A 17,440-nucleotide genomic window follows, 5' to 3' on the forward strand; every position below is an offset into this window, starting at 1 on the left:
CAAGCATGGATTTTTTTTGGAACTCTATAAACAAGAACAAACTTTTTTACTCCTTCATTGTATTTCTGTAAGAATATGTCATATTTCTCTTGTACAGTCTTCCTGCACATAATATTACTCCACTCAATATCAGCAAAATATCTCATTAATTTTTCAAAATCTGCTCTTGCATAATTTAATCTCTCTCCTTTATAGTCCTCTCTGTAACTTATCTCATTTTCCTCCTGCATTTGCATTTCTAATGTCACGTGATCAGTTTTCCCCATTGTATGATTGGAGGGGGCTCAGGTTTCTTTGTGAAAACTAGGTCAAGCAACAATGGTTCTTCTTCCCCTCTGTACCTTGTTGACTCCTCCACCCACTGGTCCATTGTATTAACCATAGTCAATTTATTTGGATTTTTCTTTTCTCTCATCCCATAAATCATGAAGCTTTTTTTCTTGTCCACTGCATCCCGCACTAAATCTTCTTTTTCCTTGATAACCTCTATTACAGCGACTTTTGTGTTCTCCTGAATTTGTCTCCTTACCACTTCTGAAAATTTGACTTTTTCCTCTTCTTTCTCCTGTTTCCATACATTTTTTAGTTCTTTCAACTTGTTATCACATAGACCACCTTCTGCCCTGTCTGTAATCCTGTCCTGCACTTTAGCCTGCAAGTTCTTTAAAGAGCTTTCATAATTTTGGCATGTGGTTTTTAGAACGTCATTTTGCTTCCTTATTTCCAGAATCTCCTCTTTCAATTCCTGGTTTATTGCACTTACTTTCTCACATTCAGTTACTCTTAATTTCAGGGCTGTGTTTTCTGTTAGCAGTCGGTCTTGTTTATCCATGAGACTGGACATCACCTCCTTCATGTATCTTAATTCTCTTCCTACATTAACAAGCCTTCTCATGTTACCTCGTTCATCCCGGAAACCCAAGAAATCCTTTTCCATAGTATCATCAGACAGTTTCCTCAAACCAATAGGGGTTTCTACAAAGCGTTGATTTTCACTAGGCGTATGTTTTGATTCTGCCATGGCCTGGCAGTGCTACCTGGTTCCATCTCTCTCTCATTATTCATTTCTTATATGTGATCTAACACTTATTTAATTTGGAGATAAGAGAACCTATGGTCCCCTCACCCCTGTACATACGTCCAACTCCTTTTGTAATCTCTGCAAGCTGCTTAGATGCGTGCGTCCTACTTGACAGCTGTGTGGCGTGTGTGTGTTTGTGTGTGTGTGTGCAGTATGAATAGCAAAATTATGTAAACATTTTTTATATGACTGTTGAATAGTTTTACATTTCTTCTCCAGTGAGAATCAGTTCAACTTCAGTCTTCAGCTTCTGGAGAGTGAATTGAACCTGGGGGGACAGCATCGTGTGATGGAAAATGGCACTACCTCGGGAGATATTCATGCACAGATTCTGTTGCCTTCTGGTGAATCCATCTCCTCAAACATAAGCCTTAGCTATGTCAAGATAGAAAATGAGGATGTCATATTGGTAAGCATATGGCAGATGTTTTATTCTTGGTGTTCTGTGAAGTTGGCTGAAATAAGTTGAGAAATGTAAAAAGTGGATGATGAAAGTAATAAGTGTGCAGAGCTTATCTGGTATAACATTTAAAAGATGGAATGAAATTTAAGGGATTAAGGTGATATAATAGTTTTAGAAAGAATGGCTAAAAGGTCGCTTGACTAAGAGAACACTATATAATATGAGTATAATATATGTGAAGGCTACAAGACAGTAACATCCTTTGTAAAAAGTAGTCAGATTGCAGGAGCACTTAAAAATGGGAAAATGAGAAAATTTGAGGATTCAGGTACAGGAATAGTTGCAGATGTTGTGCAGTGAGTGAGATCTAAGGAATAGACAATCGATGTACATAAATTTGAAGTTCACTTTATGAATACAGTGGAGACTCAATACTCTAACGTCTAAATAATCAAATTTTTCAATAGTCGAACACAAAAATTCGATTTAATACTCGAAAAAATACCTATTAGTCGAACGTCCATCCACATGGCTGTAAACAAAGGATCTCTATCTTCTTGCTGCCCCACATGTCCCACCAGCTGGCCACTGCAGCCAGTTGATCCTCTGTGGTCGTAAGAATAACATTGTCCTGTGCTTTCTCTGGAATTTTTTTCCATTTAGAAGCTTACAATGGCACCGAAGAGGCTTGTTAGTGGTGAGAATAAGCCTACAAGAGAGAATGTAGTGACAACTATTGAAAGGAAAAAGGAGATTATTGATAAATACGAGAAAGGAGGAAGAATAACTGATCTTCCAGCTGAGTACTGTATGGTTAAATCTACAGTAGCCACAATATTGAAGAAGTAAGCTCATTAAAAGAGCTGATGTGGCAATTGGTGTGAACAGGCAATTTAAGTGATCTGCAGCAATGGAAGAAATGAAGAAATTTCTGATTGTGTGGATAAATGAAAAGCAGATGGCTAGTGATTCTTTGTCAGAGGGCCTAATTTGTGCGAAGGCTAGGCTGCTGCATTGTGATCTTATTTCTGATACTACATCTGACTCCAATGATGATTTTAAAGCAAGTAAGGGGTGGTTTGGGAATTTCCAGAAAAGAACTGGAATTCATTCTGTTGTGAGGCACGACGAGGCCGCAAGTGCTGACAGAGTTGCTGCTGAGAAATTTGTGCCTGAATTTAAGAAATTTGTGGATAAGGAGTGCTTAAACCCACAACAGATCTTTAATTGTGATGAAACTGGCCTGTTTAAAAAAAAAAACTACCAAACAGGACCTATATAACAAAGGAAGAAAAGTGTTTGCCAGGACACAAGCCCATCAAAGACAGGCAAACCCTGCTTCGGTGCATCAGTGCTAGCGACGACTTTAAAATTAAACTGCTACTTTTTTATAAACTTGGGTTTGGCAATGGCTGGAATGAATTACCTGATTTATAGGTATTAATAGTCCAACTTTTTAAGGGGAGCGTCCGATTTAGATCAGTATTAGATCGGTGCTTCTTATCTCTAGTAAATATGCATGAAACACTCTGATTTTTATGTTGTGAAGTATTGGGAACATGTACATCAATATTAGACATCCCCATTCTAGTCCCCAACCCCACCGTGCAATTACAATTTCAACTAAAACTTACAAGTGTTATTCTGGCGTTATTATTTGCTCCATAACCTTCATTTTCCTGTGGTAAACACACATTATAATGTGAAAGGTTTCCACGACATTAGATTTTTCATTTCATCTTTTGTTTTTGTTTTATGATTTTTTTTTCAAAATAGTTTTTTTTAACTTTTGACCAAAAAATTGTTAATACAAAATTACAGGTCATAAATATAAAAAAAATAGTGACGTGAATTGAAAGAAGTATTATTCTCCTTTTTAGTTTTTGTTTCATTGAAATCAAGCTAAATAGATTTTAGAAGGGGGAATAACTTATGTTTTGAGATACGGGCCGATAAAGTTTATTGATCGATCTCGATCCCGTTATAACACACTAGGAAGTTTGTTCAGGTTTACTCTAAGTTTTTTTTTTATTGTCTACAATTTCATAATACAATTAGATGTATATGAGGCTCCTAGTCCCCTCCTGTCAATGATATATTGGTCCTGAAGAGGCTTTTCTTCTGACCTCCAGCTCTCACTTTTTCTGGTTGTGATGTGTTCTTGAAGTTGCATGTTGTGCAGTGCATAGTTATGGTGTTCTCATATATATCAGGCTCAAAACTGTAGTCAAATGCAGGATCTGGGCATGAATAATGAGAAGAAAGAAGATTTTCAGCCTCCTTTTTGTCAGCATGACAAGCTCGTTGTCACTTTCCACATTTTTACTTCCTTTCTCAATATTTTGTTGAAGAACTTCTCTAATTGTGAGTAATGAGGCCTTTTCTTCTTCATTTCCTTGTCTTTGATCTGAGTGAGATGTGGTGGGCTGTGGTGTGTGGTGGTGGTGGTGGTGGTGGGTGACGCGAGGATGTGTACTGGAGCATTTGAAGTGTCAGGTTCAACACACTCTTTTTATTCTTTGCACTTCCATACTCATATTCCAGGCATCCTTCCTCTGCTTATTCCTCTTAGACACCCGTCCCATGGTTAGCAGTAGGTGAAAAGCAGGATGCAGTAAATAAATTACGTGCTGTTTAGCAGAGTGAAGGGCAGATAGCGAAAGACGCAGCAACAACCTCTCTCTCTAATAGCTTTCCCCCTACTGAGTCTCGCTGGTACCTTGATTGATGCCACCCATAGACTTTCAGTGTTGCCGTATCATGTCTACGAAAAAAAGTTCAAGATTTTTGCCTTTATTTTGTAGTTTTTGAGAAAAAAAAACTGATTCTGCTGAATGTAAACAAATGCATGTGGTTGAGTATGGGACCTTTAAATGGCATTTAAATGGAAACCAGTGCCCATTTCACCATAAAACTTTGTGAAATAATAGCTAACGTGTATACCTACTACATATTTTTTTTTCAACAAAAAACATTATTTTTCATATTTTTTCGGTCTCTAAATCGGACGCCTCCTTAATACTCGAACTGCCATTTGAAACGAATTAAGTTAGAGTATTGAGTCTACACTGTATTTTATTTTGCAGGAAACACATTTCCTTTAATCTTTTATGTAGTAAGAAATTTCATTGCAATCTAAAAGATGAAAAAGGAAGAGGAGTGAAATGAAAAAGAAGTGGAGTAAAAGAAGGAAGAAATAGAAGACCTTATGACAAAAATTATATGTCTTTCTAGTTGACTGATATTTTTAGGTATCTGCAAGCCATGAGGAAAATACAGTTGAATGCCAGTTGCGGGTGAGTCATGGTGGTCTGCTTGCTGAAGAGAAAGCTGGTGTCAACTTTACTCTCATTACACCACATCCTGACTTCCAAAAACTTGGAATCGTTTTCTATAAATCTGGGAGTGCTCATAACCGTTATTCAGCACAGATGGAGTTTGACAAATTTAAGGTAATAATATGATACTTTTCTTTCCTATTTATTTAGAAGCTTGTTACTAGAATATATGTCTGATTTATTCTTTGATTAGATGTATCTATATCACTCTTACAATGACTACTTTTATACTTGGAACATTACAGTTACATTGCTTTGCTACTTGGAACATGATGCTGAAATTAAAATAGATGTTGGTCTTCCAAGTTTTAAACTACACATACTTCTATATTGAGCAGCAGAATGCACTTAGAGGCTGACAGTGATTTATGATAAGGACTGTGACATTGGATTTGCAATTTTTGGTAGTAGTTTATCCCAGCTAATCAGGCTAAAACAAACATCATGTCTTGAATGTGTGCCTAATAATGTCATGTACTAGTGCTAAGTGTTCATATCAAATTTGACTTTTAACAAAATAGACAATTTCTTTATGAATATGAATTGATTTTTCAGATTCTAGGAGATGTCCATCTAGGTTATCCATCCAACATGTTGGTCAAGCTGGAATACCAAGGTGGGGAGGAATGTTCATCTCTCCTCCATCTTGAGCATACCCAAAGTGAACACCAGTACTTGAGCATAGTCAATGTAACTCTTACTCAGGCCAGCAAGCCTTGGGAGTTGGTCTTGAACACTTCTCTTGATCACTCCAGTTACCAACACTTTTTGGATACCAGAATAAATATCCAGGCTCCTGTGATGTCCAGTCCCTTCAACTTCCAGGGTATGTACAATGTGACAGAAAACCAGGTGCAACTTGAGCTTGAGATTGGCCTGGAGAGGAATATATCTATTTTGTACCATGGGAAAAAAGAACTGTCATGGAAGAGACACCTTCTCAGTGGCCTTTGGAAGGTTGAGGCCACATGGATAGAACCAATGTCTGTCAATATGACTTATGATCACACTTTGGATGGCATTAATATCAATGTAGTCTTTGAGTCAGAGGAAGATTACATAGACTCATGGAGTGCTGAGTTCAGCAGTGAATATTCTTCAGCTGAAAACATCAAGGCTAATTTCTTCCTCACTCATGATGACCTCCAAATTACGATGCAAGCAGTACATAACCAGTTTGAAAGTAACTGGAAACAGGAGCTTGAGGGATCAATCAACACTTTCACAGTGACGTACAACACAAATGTAGAGTGGAATGAGTACTTAGTTCCAACTAAAGCTAAAGGAAGCTTATCTCTCTTTAACTTCTTAGACCACAGCTTAGACCTGTCTCTCTCCCACACTGAGGAATCTTCAATGCACATATCTGAGGTTCATGGTACATTTGATGACTACAGCTTTGACTTGGAGCATAAGCTGGAACCAAAAGAATCTGAGGAGGGATGGCAGGATCACTTGCATGTTACTTTGAGAGATGTTGGTGAATCTACTGGTGGCATTAGCCTCACAGCAAACACTCATGGGAATTGGTCATCTGTAAATTCCTCCCTCAAGTTTGAATCTCCTTGGTCTGATGTCTTCAGTGCTGATTTTATGATACAAAATATGGACTCATTGTCAAGTGTTACGTTGAATTCTTTTTATGGTGGTGAATCTCTCTTGTCAACCGACATTGTGTATTACTGCTGGGAATCTTGGATGAAGTCAGATTTAAAAGTCATAGCAATGTCGTCATTCTTTGACGATTTTGAATTGAAATTGCAATATAACTTTGATTCTGTAAATCTTGTATTTGGAGAAGTGACATATGGCCCAGATGTGCATGTGCAGCTTGGAAGTTATCTGAAAGTTAAGGAGACATGGTTTGAGAAAGAATTTCAGGCATATTCCTTTAATGCAACGGCAAGAATTACTAAATTTGATATTAATTTCAAAAGTATGGGAGCTGTTGATTCACACTTCAATGGAACATTGAAACTGCAGTGGAATGAAAATCATCTCTCTATAAATTCCTCTATTTTGAATGGCAATGTTTTTGAAGCTGAAATGAAAAGCTCTAAGATGAACTATCAGTCAGAGCTAAAATATGAGCTTGGAGATAAAGTATTGCTCACTCTCAACTTTACTCTTCAGAAAGAAATGGAAAATATAATAATTTTCCAAACTATAGTTGACTCTGTGTACCCAAAGTTCCATGCTGTGTCCACACTGGAAATCTTAACAGACCCAACTAATAAAGTTCATGGTAAAATACTTGTAACCGCTGATGTTACCAATATTGACAAATATTCCCTTCAGGGAAAACTGGAAATGAAATCAAATCTGCTTGCTGCCAAGGAGTATGGAGGCTTGTTAAATCTTGATCTAAATTTTGATAATGAACTTAACTGGAAAGGTTTAGTTGAGGTTGCAGGCACTGGAGGAGATTGGGACATTAAGAGTGGTGTGAACGCTTCCCTTGTAGTAAATGAAGATTTGTCTCACTTTGAATCAGGAGCAAGGCTTCATCTGATGTATGGCAATGAGATATATAATTTGAAAGATGTGAGAGTTTCTCTGGCTGCAGACAACAATAATGTATATGAGCTGAGAATGACGCTTCAGCCACACCACACACTTACCCCAAGATCACTGGCTATCATTTACAATCACCGTTATGGAGCACTTAAAGGTTTTCTCAAGCTTGGAGATTCTAGAAATTATGAACTTTCCTCACGACTTTCAAGCAGGACATTTACTGTGGATGCTCACCAACTGAATGAAGATAATTCCAAGTGGCAGATAGTTGAAGGAAATATCAATTGGATATTAAAGAGGACAAAACAGCTTGTCACTGTAAATATGAAATCTGACATTTCCTCCATCTCCAAAATTACTGGCAAAATTGTAGTTCAGAAGAAACGAGGCTTGGCTGTCACTGCAACACTGAAAGTCAATGATGATCAGTTTCATGGTAACTTCCGGCTTAGTACTTTGGGATCTGGAAGATTCCGAGTCGATATAAAAGTTGATAATAGTATAATTAAAGTATTTGAATCTGAAATAGCTGTAGAAATTAGCTATACACAAAGTAGTTTGAACTTCAATGTGAAGATTAGCTTAAATGAAAAGCCACGCTGGGTTGAATTAAATTTCAAGTTGAACATCAAAGGATTATATTTGAAGTTGAGAACACCTCTTTCATTCTTGGAGACTTTAAATATAACTGTTAGAAGTCCATCTGAAATGTCTGGATGTGAAATTATCATTGAAACTCCTCAGTTTTGTTTGAATTGGGCTTCTAAATACGATGGTGTGCTCGACCTGTCCCTTAGCATGAGCCTGGACTTACACTGTGATAAGGATTTATTCTTTGACTTCAATTTTCAATCTAAATTTTCAAAAAATCCGATTGGGATTTTTTGTAAACTAAATGCTGTTGAGTATGGATCTCTTTTTAATTTCAATACAACTGGTGATTTGACATCAAAAGGAATTGACCTTCAGCTTGAAGCAGAGGTGTACCCTAATTATAACATTGGTTTGTCATTGGCATCTCAAGTGGATGAAGAAAGCTTTCTGAGACTGCGTGTATATGATCTTCCCTCCAATGGGACGTACTTTATATTCAAGACCTTTGTGTCTCCATCTAAAGCAGAGCTACAGTTTGAGCTCCCTGAAGAAAAATCTTTCATTATCAAAGCTGATTATGACTTCCAGAATCAACCTAAGAAACTCATCAGCAGTATTACCAATTCTATATTTGATTATGAACTTAAAGCTGAGATAGATGGGAAGGCCTCTTTGGAGACTGAAGGAGGAAACATTGACCTGAGTCTTACTTCAAATACACCACTTACTCATTTGAACATATCAGGATCATACAGTTTCTTGGAAGAATTGAAAGACTTGAGCTTCAAGATTTTGACACCCATTGGTGATGCAAATGGAGAAATACAAGTACTGCAAGATGAGGGTTTCTTGTCTATCAAAGCTGACATGACTTCCAGTCTTCATACTTTCCACAAATACCATTTCAAAGTGACCCACTTAACTGAGAATGCTGGAGAAAAGCTGACTGCCACCATAACACAAGATGATATTGAGTACCACATAAATAGTTTCAGAAAAGTCACTGATGAAGGTTCTAAGGGAAATTTGAATGTTACCTTACCATTTAAAGGGTACGAACACTTCAGCTTGAGCTACAATGATTCTAAAGATGGAACATATCAAGGAAAGTTAAGTTTGAAATCTGAAAATGGAGTGTATGTGGTAGAGGCAAACCGTGATCCTAACGATTTTCTACATCATTTGCTTTTCAATTGGACAAGTTCTGAAAATGAGTACATGGGTGCCATCAAATATAGGGCACCTCCTAGTGGTCATCAGATTGAAACTATTTTGAATATCCCCGAGATAGAGGGAGACCCTCTGTGTTTTGTATTGAAATTTGACAAAGATGGATCAGCTTCTGCCATGTTTTACAGTCCATATGGCCTGGTTGGAGCTGAAGGCTCTCTCATTTATTTAGGAAATACTATCGTTTCCTCAGTAATTGTTCACCTGTCACTGTTTGACCTTCCTGAGATTAACTTCGATATGACTATACCTCTGCAAGTGTCTGAGCGAGGTGAGATGAAGATGGTGTGGATCCTTCCCCAGTGGAGGGCAGAGATGTGGCTTGTTACTGGTGAGCAACTTAGGACAGGAGATACTGGCCTTCTGATAGAATTAGATGGTGAGACTACAATCTACAGCCTGTCTTATGATATTAAGGATGCTCTTAAACTAAAAGGACAATTTGATGACTTGAATCTAGAGACAACGTGGACTTTAAAAGGAGCACAAATTTTAATCTCAGCGGGACACTTTGAAGTGAAATCCAACTTTCCTGGTTATGAAGCCATTGATGGTTCCTGGGAGGTGGGTTATAAAAACTGGCAGTATTATGGTCAAGCAGCTCTGGATGTGAAGCATCGGAAGGTGTTCTCTATCAGTACCACCCTCGATACCTTAAGTGAGGGTGCATCTTATCAGTGGCAGAATGTTAGGCTCAACTTGCTGATTGAATCACCTTTCACCTCACCTCACCATCTGCATGCTGAGTATCAGCTGCTCAACCCAAAAGTATTACTCTACTACCAGCATGGCCTTGACACATTTAAGATACAGCTGAATTCTGATATTAGGAGGAATGCAGCTACATTGGCAGTAACTGGCAATATTCCAGTACAAGGTATTTCAACCTTTGATATAAGCGTTGCATACAACTTTTTGGATTCTTACATTGCAAATGTTGTCATAAAAGTAGAAGACTCAACTTTAGAACACAAATTTGACTTTTCTCCTGACTGGAGGGTAGGCTCAGTGCAGATGATCTTTACTTCACCATTCCTGGAGCCAGGCAGGGCTCAGTTAAGCTGGTCACTTGTTCCAAATTCAGTCATCCTGAAAGGATTCTTTAATTTAGGAGAACACTCTGGAAAGATGAAGATGTCCTTAGAGAATACAAAATCTTCTGCTGATTTTGATTGTCATATAACAACATCTATGAAAGAATTGTCACAATTTCTTGTCAACCTCTCATACAAAGTGCCTGGAATTAACAACTTTGATGTGTCTCTTGCTGCAAGAATGAACAATAATGGTATCTTAATGAAGTCTTCTTTTGACACCAGTGGTGGAAAAATTATGTTTAAATTCAAAGGAACTCTTGAAATTCTTGGGAATAGAGGCTCACTAGAGGTGGATCTGGGACCAAGTGGAGATGGACACTCTGCATCAGCTGTAGGAAAATTCCCTGGGTACGAAAAGTTTTCCATTGACTTGTACTTTGATGTGTATCAGTTGAAACTTAACAGTATGTATGATGCAAGAGAAATTTTGGTGGTTAGTGCCACTTATAGTGAAACAAAGATACAGTTCTTCTGGACAGAATATTGGTCCTTAAACTTAACAAGCCAGCTTTTGTCAACAGGCAGAAAACATGTGTTACGTGTGACATTCAGTGGCTTTGGTATTGATCCAATCGAGATGGAGGCAAGTTATTCCCAGCGACGAAGTCACCTTCTGAAGCTGAGCCTGACTTCTCCCATGATATCAAACTTCATCCTTCAGCTTCAGTACTCAGGCAACACGATCACTGTTCAGGCCACAATTGGTGAGAAGATTTATATCATGTCAGGGAGGGCAAATCTCAGGAGACTCCAGTCCAGTTTTGATGTCCATTTTGAATCCTCAGATGAACCTGATAATCCAATAGTCATGCAAGCAGAGTATGATCTGACAGATTTCTTCATGGGTAGGATGAAGTCCGTTAAAAATCTCCTCCAGGTAACTCTTGAGTGGGAAGAAAAACTCCAAGTGAATGTGACAGGTTTACGCAACAACAATGTGATCAAGATTGACATCAAGACGGAGACTCCACTAAAAAGTCTTCCTCACCTCCATCTTGGTTTCCAAGGCAAATTCTTCTTTACAGACTTTGTTGGTTTCAATTGTACTGCCTTTGCTGAGTGGTCTGAGAAGATTGAGATGACTGCTATTGCCAAGCTAATGCAAGCAAATGTTAATGCTGAATGTACACTAAAGACTTCTTACAGACATCTGGAGAAGTTATCTGCATCATTAAAGCTGGAGCCAGGTGAGCTACAATTATTGGCTCAATATAATAATGACACATGGAAGGCTGTATGGAACTATCAGTTTGTTCCATTTTCAGTGACTTGCATAATTGAGACTCCTATCACAAATTATGAAATGATATCACTTACTATTTCTATAAAGACAGATGATGAAAAGATTGGAGCTGAGTTTGCTCTGATCTGGCCAGAAGAACAGAAGCTGGGTGTACAAATAAATGTTGAAAAGTGGCAATTAGAACTAAATTTCCAAAGTCCTTGGGAGCCTTTCACAGTAGGCCTTTTCACAGTATCACTAAAGACTGAAAGTGAAGAACTGACCATGTCTAGTGGCATTCAATTGGACAAACATGAAGCAGAGGTAACTTTTGTTCTTCTTGATTCAAATGTCAAGCTTTTGGCCAGCTATAGTGAAAACTCAGGAACAGTTGGCTTGGCTAAGCTTGAATATTCCCAAAGAGATGATGACATGAGGATTTCATTACAAATACAAACTCCATTTGAAAATCTAGAATTATTTGAGGCATCACTACAGTATGGGGACAACAAAATGTCTCTTACATTTGAATTAGATGATGTTAAGAATGTAATTGAGGGTATGTATTCTACAGATGGTGGAGAGTTTATGGCTAAAATTCCAGTCCTTAATAACTTCAGCTGGTCATTGACATCAGAAAACAAATGGCTGAAAGCAAAAATTGATATTGCTTTTGAAATTCCAGGCAAGTCTGATCCATTAGTTTTAGCCCTGCAATATGACATTAAGCCTGAAGTCAGCACATTCAAATCTATGTTCTCAGTTATTCATGATAAAGAACTAGTATCTCTTGATATGAAATATGATCAAGGACTCTCCTTCATGGCAGCCATAATAAACTACAGTCTAGATATACAAGTCTCTCTTTCTGGTAAAGAGAATGGTGTAAAAATCAAGTTGGAAGCCCCAGAACTAGGCTTAGAATTGTTAGTTATCAAGATGAATTTTGAATTTGATGAAAATACCAACCACTTTGAAGTTGTCTTTCACATCTTAGTGAAACAACTTAGTAAAGAGTCTCACATGTACAAGATACAAGGAACTTTAGATTTAAGTGAAGATGAGATACTTGTGAAAGTAGAATTTGAAGATGATAGTTTACCAGCTTATGAAGTCAACATAAAAATACCAAATCATACCATTGGATTACAAATTACAGTGACAGAAGATGGAAATGAGTTGCTTGTTATGCAGTACAGTTCTGGGCTTCAGAATGACCTATTCCTGCCTCAGAAATTAGTGATTCAGGGCCCAGCATGGGAAGCACATGGGCAGTTGTTGCTCACTCTATCATCTTTCACTGCTTCCTTAACTCTCCCAAAGTTCTCACAGCATTCCATTACTGTGGCATGGCCAGAAGAATTTGACATCAAAGAATTCAAAATCACTGCAGAATTGAAATCTCCATTTGTACCACAAGAAGTTTTAAAATTGACTTTCATCAGTTCACTCTCTGAAATTTTCAATGGAAAGATGGATTTGAGTATAGTATTTGGAGATAAAGATATACATGTTAATGGTGAATACAGGTATGATGAGTCATTGAAAACCTTCCATGCAGAAGTTGAAATGGTTTCTGATTGGGGAATTTACTATTCCTTCCAAACAAATGTTCAGTGGAGGAGAAATATCCACGTGACAGCAAGTTTGGAAACACTGGATGAAGAACATTCTTTTGTTTGTCACATAGATACATCAAACTCTGCCATAGAATTGATGGTCAAGTCTGCTCTGCTGCCTGTGAAAGAAATAACCTTTACAGGAGAGATAAGTATTCCTTTAGAATCCCCTTCTTTTAATTTAAAGAGTAAACTTAAAGCAGATAACAAAGAGATTGAGTTACAAGTAAGGTTTGAATATGATCAATTGAACAACATTGATTCTCAAGTTCTACTGAGGATGAACAATCAAGACTTACTTGCAACGTCATTGAAGATGTATGAAGATGACAAGAGAACTGATTTTGATCTAGCAGTGGATCTCCAAATGGAACATTTTGATAGGGTTTTTTATGCACGATATTATAATGCAAGTTGGGGAAGATACTGGCGTTTGTACCTGGCACCTCAGCTAATTTTTGAAGTTGATCAAGATCTTACTCTTTCTGTCATCAACTCACATGAACTGAAAAACATGCAAAGTTTTACTTTTAGTGGACCAAACTTTAAACTCTTTGCAGAAAGTAATGTGGCTGATGGATTAGGTCAAGTAACTATAAGTTTGGGCCTTGATGAAATTGACTTCTTTATATCTGGAGATATTTTCAAGGAACAGCGGATTGGTGTTAAGGTTAAAAGCACTTTTATTAACTGTGAAGTGTTTTCAATCTATGCCATATGGTCTGGAACAGAGCAAGAGATAGCAGCTGAATATTCTGGCAATGGGGAGGTGATTACATTTGATGGCATCCTTCGGCCTGATGTCTCATTTGGATATAGTATTGATTTTATTCTGAAAACTTCCTTTGAGGATTATAGAAAGTTTGCCTTGTTTACTCCCCGCCATAAGAGTGGCAGCCAGACTAAAGCTGTGCTGGAATATCCAGGGAGGAAAGTTGGAGTGGATATTAATTTGAATTATCAGGAGATTTTTAAAAGTGACTTCAGTATCAGTCTTTATTTGCCATATGAAGAATTTGAAATTATATCTCTGAAATACATAATGCATCCAATTACTTTGAAGAAACGTTCTCGTTATTCTCACTCTGAAGTTGAGGCTAGAGTGGGTAAGATTGGAATAGGTTTGTCATCAATTATTGAATTTCTTGTCAGTGGAACACATATAGAGACAGTTACTTCTCTGAATGAATATAAAGGAAAATCCATTCTTCTCATGACTCATGCTAAAAATAAACGAATGATGGTTAGACACACTTTTGTACTTGAGCCAAGAGAAGTGGCAGAACGTCACTCATTCCATGGAGAGATGTTTTATGAGGCCAACGACAGAATATTCTTCATGATGAAAGATAACAAGGAGGACTTAATAAAGCTTCATACTGCATGGGGTGCAGAGAAGATCCTTACATTTGTTACGCCCAAACTTTTACCAGGTTACATTCATGTAAACCTCGAACATGGATCTTTGAGAGATGATTACCGCATAGAGTTTGGCCTTCTGACTGCTGATAAGGGAGCCTGGTCTGTGTTTGGACTCCAGCTTCATAAGGAGACACTGCCTGGTGGTCACCACCTCTTCCTGTTGGGTCGTAGTGGTGAGTATCTAGTCAATGTTGCAGGAACATTATCTGCAGATTTGTGTCATTTTAATAACAGCCTTGTGCTTGCTTTGAATAAGAACAAGATGGGTTACAAAGCATTGTTGCTTAGTGAGCCAGGCTTCCTTAGTAACAAATATACCAGTGACATTCAAGTGTTGCTGCACAACACAACGCTGTACCACCACACACAGGCAACAGCAACCATTAAAAGTATGGACCTAATGTCCAACTTTACATGGAACAAAAAGGATGAGGCGATACCCCCAATAACATTTAGCATGAATTATGATGACAAATCCTTCTTTGGAATTGGCAAGAAATATTTGAGTGCAGTATTGAGCCATCCAGACATCAAGGACATAACCTTACATGCCAATATTAGCCGCACCCACAATTCTTCATTGCTTGGCTCAGCACAACTTGTGGACGGAAACTCTCCTGAGATGAAGATAGTGGCATCAATGATGGTTGAGCCTGTGATGGATGATGGCAAGCAGACTGTGAGCCTCAGTCTCTCCCAGCCAGTCTCTAACTTCACCATACATATGGATGCCCAACTCAGTCAGGACCCATTTACTGAGGCTCTCTGCAAACTTAGGTACTACAGTCTTGGCTCACAAACCTGGCATCAGGTCAACCTCTCAACATCCCTAGAGTCTCAAGGCAGTGGCCATGCCCTCACAGTGGCTATGGAGGTTCCAGAGGAGAAATGGGGCCACACATGGATGGGGGCATTGGATAGCAGGCCAGAGGAGGCCTCCCTCAGCTTGGAGGGAAGCTCTCTGGAGCATGGAGAAATTTGGAGGTTGAAATCTGTTGTCAAGAGACACATGCCAGAGCTGGTCATGCACCTGAGTGTTGGTAATGAGGAGGAGGTGTATGAAGAATCAAGGATGAGGCTTGGCCTGCACAGTCCAGTGGAGGTTGGGGCAATAGTGGACCATCTCAGATTTGGTGAATGGCACCAAGATGCAGCACTTGGCCTCAGACTCACATCACCACATGTCTTGCAGGCCTTCCTTGATTTTAACCCTTCCTTGGACTATGAAGATTATCAAGATTGGCTTCGATTGTTTTCACCCTCCATGGAAATGTTTGAAGTTTGGAAGAGGGATGTAATGATAACAGCACAGAATTTTAAGCATTGGGTTGCAACAGAAGCTCCAACAGTAATGGATGCCCTAGTGAATAAGGAGGCTGTTCTTGTTATATATAAGAGAGAGTCAAGTAACTGGGATTATTTCATGAAAGATGTGCAAGATACCTATCAAGGGATTGCTGAAGATGCCATAACATTCTGGGAAAGTGTCCTGGTACCAGTATTTACAGCACTGCAAGACTACAGTATTGAAATGTAAGTTATCTTTCACATTCTTGTCACATTACATGTCTGATATTCAGTATTCACTTACTTTATAGTTACCTGCCTGTGAAGTATTAACTGTACACCTATATGTTTTTATTGCTTTCCTTTAAGATAGTAATGTTATAGTACTTCAGAATTGCCTACCTGAATTATCTGAATATCTCATATATCCAGTTAATGTATAATTTCTCTTATTCAATAACTTGGGTTATTTTGAACAGTTAAGAATTACCAACAAAAGCTATATATATATATATATATATATATATATATATATATATATATATATATATATATATATATATATATATATATATATATATATATATATATATATATATATATATATATATATATATATATATATATATATATATATATATATATATATATATATATATATATATATATATATATATATATATATATATATATATATATATATATATATAACAAGCAAATGGCATTAGCCACATGATATGAATGATTCCCACCTCTTATCTTTAAAAATTCTGTACAACAAAGCATTTCTCATCTGCTAGGTATATGGCTGTACTGGATTACCTGTCTGATTTGAAAGAAGTAATGCTGCATAATCTTCAGAGGGCAGCACTTTGGCTACAGACATTGTGGCACTCCTTCTTAAGCGAGTTGCTCATTGTTGAAGCATCAGTGATGGAGAAACTGATGGAGTGGGGGCTCAGTCTTGGCCAAGGTGTATCCACCTTCTGGACCAACCTCAATCAATGGATCACTTGGTAATGCAAATAGGTTTGATTCTTATCCTTGTAATATTTTAGATATATTTAAGAAAAGTTTTGATTAATCTCAGGACCAGATCATAGACTCATTAGCAAGCTTTGTAGATAGACACTGTAGATTACATGTGTTTTCTTTGGTTGGAATTTTGTCATTGTTTTGATTTGTGTTTGTTTTTCAACCAGTAGTGATTGGTCTTTCTTAGAAGTGATTATTAGTACTTTCTACCACACCATATACCTTATTTGCATTATTATGCATTTTGCCCAAGGGTAGTGTTAGCTTGGGGACCCACTCACCCTCATCCATTTTTATTTTCTTCAGGTAGTGATGGAGATTTACAAGTAAAGCATCAATTTATTTCTTAGATAAAAACTTGTTCAAGACAGATTCAGATGTGTGTAATGTATCAGTCAGTGTGAGAACAGCTAGCTTTGTTTGTGGGACACTGAGGTGTCTTGATCTAACAAGCCACTGAACACCAGTCTTTAATATAACCCTAGCATTCTTGTTCTCTTGCTGTGGTTTCAGATGTTTCACTGCATTTCCCAGCTGTCCTTTTGAAAGGTGATCAAGTGCTGTCTTATAAAAGACTTCATGGTCATTCCCTTAG

General features: G+C 37.7%; 1 protein-coding gene across 1 annotated transcript in view; it reads left to right on the forward strand.

The window, feature by feature from the left end:
- The first annotated feature begins 1,274 nt into the window (after positions 1 to 1,274).
- The window catches only part of LOC123509802, a 43,746-nt gene continuing 27,580 nt past the window's right edge, over positions 1,275 to 17,440 (forward strand). Inside the window, exons 1-4 of the mRNA XM_045264355.1 lie at positions 1,275 to 1,490; positions 4,736 to 4,936; positions 5,378 to 16,056; positions 16,611 to 16,826. Coding sequence (XP_045120290.1) covers positions 1,371 to 1,490; positions 4,736 to 4,936; positions 5,378 to 16,056; positions 16,611 to 16,826 — 11,216 coding nt within the window. The 5' untranslated portion in view covers positions 1,275 to 1,370. The remainder of the gene's footprint in view (positions 1,491 to 4,735; positions 4,937 to 5,377; positions 16,057 to 16,610; positions 16,827 to 17,440) is intronic.

Source organism: Portunus trituberculatus, chromosome 27, assembly GCF_017591435.1.
Source record: "Portunus trituberculatus isolate SZX2019 chromosome 27, ASM1759143v1, whole genome shotgun sequence".
Lineage (NCBI taxonomy): Eukaryota > Metazoa > Arthropoda > Malacostraca > Decapoda > Portunidae > Portunus > Portunus trituberculatus.